The 5,843-nt window shown below is 47.3% G+C and overlaps 2 protein-coding genes across 7 annotated transcripts; one reads left to right on the forward strand and one right to left on the reverse strand.

Annotated features, from left to right (window-relative positions):
- Positions 1–491: 491 nt before the first annotated feature.
- Positions 492–2,785, reverse strand: LOC123407001 (60S ribosomal protein L32-1). Its single transcript, XM_045100027.1, has 4 exons — positions 2,699–2,785; positions 2,514–2,610; positions 884–1,065; positions 492–795 (listed from the first exon to the last, which is right to left on the reverse strand). Exons 2-4 carry the CDS (start codon positions 2,601–2,603, stop codon positions 666–668), a joined length of 402 nt encoding a protein of 133 aa, XP_044955962.1. The 5' UTR covers positions 2,604–2,610; positions 2,699–2,785; the 3' UTR covers positions 492–665.
- Positions 2,786–2,847: 62 nt separating this feature from the next.
- Positions 2,848–5,496, forward strand: LOC123406999 (pentatricopeptide repeat-containing protein At5g18390, mitochondrial). Of its 6 annotated transcripts, none has more exons than XM_045100024.1 (3): positions 2,848–4,393; positions 4,561–4,612; positions 5,128–5,496. In XM_045100024.1, the coding sequence occupies exon 1, from the start codon at positions 2,945–2,947 to the stop codon at positions 4,322–4,324; it is 1,380 nt and encodes a 459-aa protein (XP_044955959.1). In that variant the 5' UTR covers positions 2,848–2,944; the 3' UTR covers positions 4,325–4,393; positions 4,561–4,612; positions 5,128–5,496. The 6 variants fall into 6 exon arrangements, with proteins under 6 accessions (XP_044955959.1, XP_044955961.1, XP_044955956.1 ...); XM_045100026.1 differs by having other exon boundaries at positions 5,133–5,496; XM_045100021.1 differs by having other exon boundaries at positions 2,848–4,612.
- Positions 5,497–5,843: the final 347 nt, after the last annotated feature.

Raw genomic sequence — 5,843 nt, forward strand, 5'->3', positions numbered from 1 at the left:
GGAAAGATGGCTAGGCACGTACGTGTTGTAGCTAAAAATGTCCGCGAGCATGCATGCACGTCGTTTCCGTGAATGGTTGTTACCTTGCTATAAGCCGCTAGCGTAGCTGTCACATGCATGTTTGGAATGGGATGAAGCCCGAAGAAGAGATGCAGTTAGCTCAGAACGAAAGGCCAGGTCAACAATTTCCCAGCCACCTTTGTTTTCCAGGAATTTTCAGGGGTACGCTCTAAAACAACCTTTGAGATAAATCATCATTGAGACTTTCATGTTCAAGCAGGTAGAGACCATACTTCCTACTTGACGTTGTCTGATGTAGTATCACAACCACAACAGTGTGACAAGATCTCAACCTAAGTGCTTCAAAACAGATGATTAAATTTGATCACCGGAATATGAAGCACAACCGAAACCCACTTTAACACACAATTTTTCAGCAATTGGCAATGATATCTACAGTCAGCACTGGTAGTGTTAAAAACGCTCTTATATTACGGGACGGATGGAGTAGATTATAAAGGCAATAGTAGATCTTTGACACATTACAGTCGGCACTAGTAGCAAAAAGGTAGGAACAGCAGATATCCCTGGCAGACACAAAACGAACGACGGCAGAATAATTCCCTACATACGAACCAGACCAAAACATAGCACCAACAGACAGTTTACTCATCCTCTTGGCTGCGGAGCCTGGCAAGCTTGTTGGTAACCACGATGTCGAGCTGTGCGGCACGCTCAACGATGTCCTTGCGCTTCTTGGTGGAGACGTTGTGCGCAATCTCCGCACAGTAGGTCCTGATTGCAAGGAACAAGGCATATTACAATTAGCATACCATAATAGTGGAAGACAGTACTGTAAACGGCATGATGAACACGCATTTACCTGTTGTGCATCATAAGCAGCTCCAGCTCAGAGACATTGTGGACAACAAACTTCTTGAACTTGTTGGGAAGGTAATGCCTGGTCTTCTTGTCAGAACCGTAGCCAATGTTGGGCATCAAGGTGCATCCCTTGAACTTTCTCCTGACACGGGAATCAATACCCTTTGGCCTGCGCCAGCTTTGCTACAATCAAAAACCAAAATATTGTTCAGTTTAAGCACAATATAACATAATGAACAAGAGGACAAGTCTAAAAGAGGTGGAAATACAAGATTCAACACATGAATTACCAAACAAGCTAGCATCACCTGCTCCTTGTGGATTTTATAATGGACAATAATAATTTTATGACATTCAGAAACAATGTTAAAACTACAAGCAGCTACTATCTTACTCCCTCCGTACCTAAATATAAGTCTTTTAAGATATTTCATTAGGTGTCTACATACAGAGCAAAATGAATGAATCTATACTCCAAAATATGTCTATATACATCCGTATGTAGTTCATTAGTTGAACCTCTAAAAAGACGTATATTTAGGAACGGAGGGAGTACACGTTAAGCTTCCTGGTCATACTTGTACCCGCGAACAACACACAAATAAATATAATTGAGCAAAGAAACAAACCACTTGCTGTTTTGGTGTGTGAGGGTATACTTGCAACAAAAAAATTTACAGAACATAACATTGAGGAATAACACACTAAGAAAATGCTGCTCGGCCAAAGAATACATAACAGTGTAGAAGTAGTTAAGCTGAAAGGATCAGACAGAATGTACTAATCATGCAGAAAACCATAACTTCTTGAGCAAACATTAGGAAACAAGTGTTTGGAGAAGTCTAAGCAAAGCATTCATACTCAGAATGAAGCCCACGCCTTTTTTTAATTCATCCAACTTCATGAAGACATGAATAAATTGCTGTAGAAGAGGTTGCGACAGCCACAGTACAATACTAATGCAAGGGCTAGGGCCCTCTTCATTCAACCAATATTTGCTCAAGAAGATGTTTTCTTACTCAGACCTTTTACTAAGCCATCACTTCCTTTCTTTACAAAGTCATCAATAAGCAAATAAGGTAAGACAAAAACACAAATGCCAACCTAAAAGGTCTGTTATAATCTTTCAACACAGTGCTCTTTGATGTACACGTGCAACAAACAATTTCAATTTAAACATGCATCATTCAGTTATACTCCCTCTGTACCACAATACTTGTAGTTGGGGGTACTTGCAGTAGTGTTCCCCAACAAGTATTTAGGTACAGAGGGAGTACTACTTTGTGATTGTTCACATCCTAAATGGTTACCACCTTCAGAACACTCAGTAAATTTCTATAGCAACATTCGCTAATATCTTATAACACTCTCGTGCTGAATCAACGACTCCAACACTAGCATTCCACAATAACATAGCCTAAGCCCAAGTGATAAATTTGGCATACAGCGACTAAGAATCACAAGTGAATAACAGACCACCAGATTATACAACGAAGATACTACAGGAGGCCATGAACCGCGGTGAAGTTTGAAAGTTGAAAATACGGCATGCGTAACAATCAGGATCTAGAACCTGGCCATATCGACTTCCAATATCCACTGCATACAAGTATTGCGGAAGAGGTTGATACCTTGAGGCCAATGTAGCGGTCGCTATGGGCCCTCTTGAAGTGCTTGACCCTCTTCTTCACGATCTTCTTCGTCAGAATCGGCACCGCCATCTCTGATCTGCCGGGAAAAAACCAACAGAAGGATTTCGAATCAGACGGCGAGGATAAAATCACCCGGGCAAACCAGCTGGGAGCTCGCTTGCTACCTTCGGGAGGGAGCGACCCTAACCCTAACACGAAGAGAGGAGGAAGAAGAGCGGCGGCGGGGCAGGGTTTGCAAGGCGAGGCAGTGTTTATACCCTCCACAAACCCTAGTTACATGGGCTCGAATGGGCCAGTGCAGTCTAAGCCAGAAAAACAGAAAGTTAGCCCATTACTACTTGCTCTGTACAGAATGGGCCGCCCAGCTCCACCGTTAGCTCCCGTTCTCCGCGGGTGTGAGGAGGCGAGAAATGTCGTCCTCCGTTTCCGCCGCCGTTCTCCGCCGCCTCGGCGACCGGCTCGGCCTCCGCCGACTCGCCACGCTCCCCGACTACGCGGCCGGCGAAGAGGAGCTGCCGCACCACCCCACCTCCAAGGACGCCTACTTCGCGGCGGTAAACCACCTCTCCACCATCGTACGGCGCGACTTCTACCTGGAGCGCACCCTGAACCGCCTCCGCCTCCCGTCCCCATTCCCGCCGGACCTCGCGCTCCGCGTCATCCGCGCCGCTGCCCCCTCTGAGCCCCTCCACGCCGCCCGCTTCCTCGCGTGGATCCGGGCGAAGCCCAATTTCTCCCCCTCCGCCGATCACTTCGACGCGCTGCTCCTCCCGCTCGCCCGCGCGCGCCTCTTCACCCACCTGTGGACCCAGGCCTCCGACATGCGCGCGCTCGGCCTCCCCCTCTCTCCGGCAACCTTCTCAGCGGTCATCTCGTCCTACGGCCACTCCCGTCTCGCCGAGCAGGCCGTCGAGGTCTTCAATCGCCTTCCCCACTTCGGGTGCCCGCAGACCACCGAGGTCTACAACGCCCTTCTCGACGCGCTCTGCGCCAACGGCAACTTCGCCGGCGCCTACAAGCTGCTCCGCCGCATGGCGCGCAAGGGCGTGGCCCCCGACCGCGCCACCTTCAGCACGCTCGTCGACGCCTGGTGCGCATCGGGGAAGCTCCGGGAGGCGCAGGCGTTCCTGGACGACATGGCCACCCGCGGGTTCCGGCCGCCAGTGCGCGGCCGGGACCTCCTCGTCGACGGGCTCGTCCGAGCTGGGCGCCTGGAGGAAGCCAAGGCATTCGCCCTCCGCATCACCAAGGAGGGCGTCCTCCCCGACGTGGCCACATTCAACTCGCTCGCCCAGGCGCTTTGCGATGCTGGTGATGTGGAATTCGCGGTGGGTCTTCTTGCCGATGCTTCCAGTCGTGGCATGTGCCCAGATATCTCAACTTACAAAGTGATGCTACCGGCCGTGGCCAAGGCTGGTCGAATTGAGGAGGCATTCCGATTGTTCTATGCGGCTATTGAGGATGGCCACCGGCCCTTCCCAAGTCTATATGCGGCGATCGTCAAGGCGCTCTGCAAGGCAGGTCGTTTCGCTGATGCTTTCGCCTTCTTTGGTGATATGAAGTCCAAGGGGCACCCACCTAATCGGCCTGTGTATGTGATGCTTGTGAAAATGTGTGTGAGGGGTGGTCGGTTCTTGGATGCTGCAAACTACCTTCTTGAGATGAGTGAGGCTGGGTTCGCGCCACGGGCGCCAACCTTTAACGTTGTTGTTGATGGGCTGCGGCATCTTGGGAAACATGATCTAGCCCGGAGGATGGAGCAGCTTGAGATGTCACTAAAAGGAAACTGAATGGATCGGAAAGTAGATACAGTCTAGTGGGGCGCTGTGAATTGCATGGTAAAGGTTCTGAATTTTCAGGTAGGGTTCGTTATCTTCTAATTGTATTTCATGGCATAGGCCGCCAATGCTATGCTGTTTGACTGTGACTGATATGCTTGTCAGGTGATTGATTTTTTTTTTCGGTACGAAGAGTCAACGAATAAGACCATCAGATAGCCTCAACTAATGTGCTCAAAATTGTGCAGTGAAGGTTCACAAGAAGAGTAGTGGTGGAGTAGGCAGTAAGTTCAGAGGAATGTAAGTTTTGTGGTTGTAGATTAGATTATTCAAATATCCAAGGTCCAATGCTGTTTGATCAGGTGTTTTCACTGTTCAATTTAGCACCAACTCTGTGCTCCATGATAATTCAGTATAAAGATTGGAGCCATGCTACCTTGTACTCCCTCCGTCCCAAAATAACTGTCTTAACTTTGTACTGGCTCTAACACAAAGTTGTACTAAGCTTAAGACACTTATTTTGGAACGGAGGGAGTATGATTTAAAGTGTATTCTTGAGATGACACTAGAATGAATTGGAAAGTAGATGCTGTCTAGTGGGGTGCTGTGAATTGCATGGTAAAGGTTCTGAATTTTCTGGTAGGATCATGTCTTCTGATTGTATTCTGTAACATAAACCAATGGTATGCTGTTGGACTGTTGGATATGCTTGTCGAGTGATTTTGTGTGTGGGTGGGTGGGTGGGGGGGGGGGGTAGAAGGATCAGTGAATAAACTCATTGGATATTCTCAACTAATGTGGTCAAATTTGTGCAGGGAAGATTAACAAGAAGAGTGGTGGTGGAGTGTGCAGTAAGTTGAGAGGAACGTATGCTTTGTGATTGCATAGATTAGATCATTGAAAGATCCACTGTCCCATGGGTGTTTGACGAGGTGCTTTCACTGTTCAATTTATAACCAACTCTGTGATCCATGAGAATTCATGTAGAATAAAGATTAGAGCCATGCTACCTTGTACGATTTGAAATTGCATTCTAGAAATAGGGCTGACTAGTGATAATGTTTGTTGAAACCTCAAGGCAAATCACTTTCCAAGTAAGGTTGAGGTACCTGTGTTGTCTTCTGGACAAAAGAAAGGCACTGTCTTCTTTATAATGACTATGAAGGTTATTCTGCTTGTGCGTAGCTGCTGGTTGCTGCTTTATGTTTTTTCCTTCTTTTTTGTGTGCAGTGTTTCAGCTTTGCTTTGCCCTTCATGAGCATCAGATACTGGATTTGCATGCAGTTGGTGCCTTGACGGACAGTCCAGCTACCACAGCTTTGCTTCTACTCCCTCTGTTCCTAAATATAAGACTTTGTAGGGATTCCACTATAGACTACATACAGAGCAAAATGAATGCATCTACACTTTAAACTATATTTAGAAACGGAGGGAGTAGCATTTAGAATTGGTTTGGATTTACCGGTTGCACCCAACGAGATTAAAGCTGAATGACAATTTCATGCTCTAAATTGGATCTACACTCTAAATT

Source organism: Hordeum vulgare, chromosome 7H (genome assembly GCF_904849725.1).
Source record: "Hordeum vulgare subsp. vulgare chromosome 7H, MorexV3_pseudomolecules_assembly, whole genome shotgun sequence".
NCBI lineage: Eukaryota > Viridiplantae > Streptophyta > Magnoliopsida > Poales > Poaceae > Hordeum > Hordeum vulgare.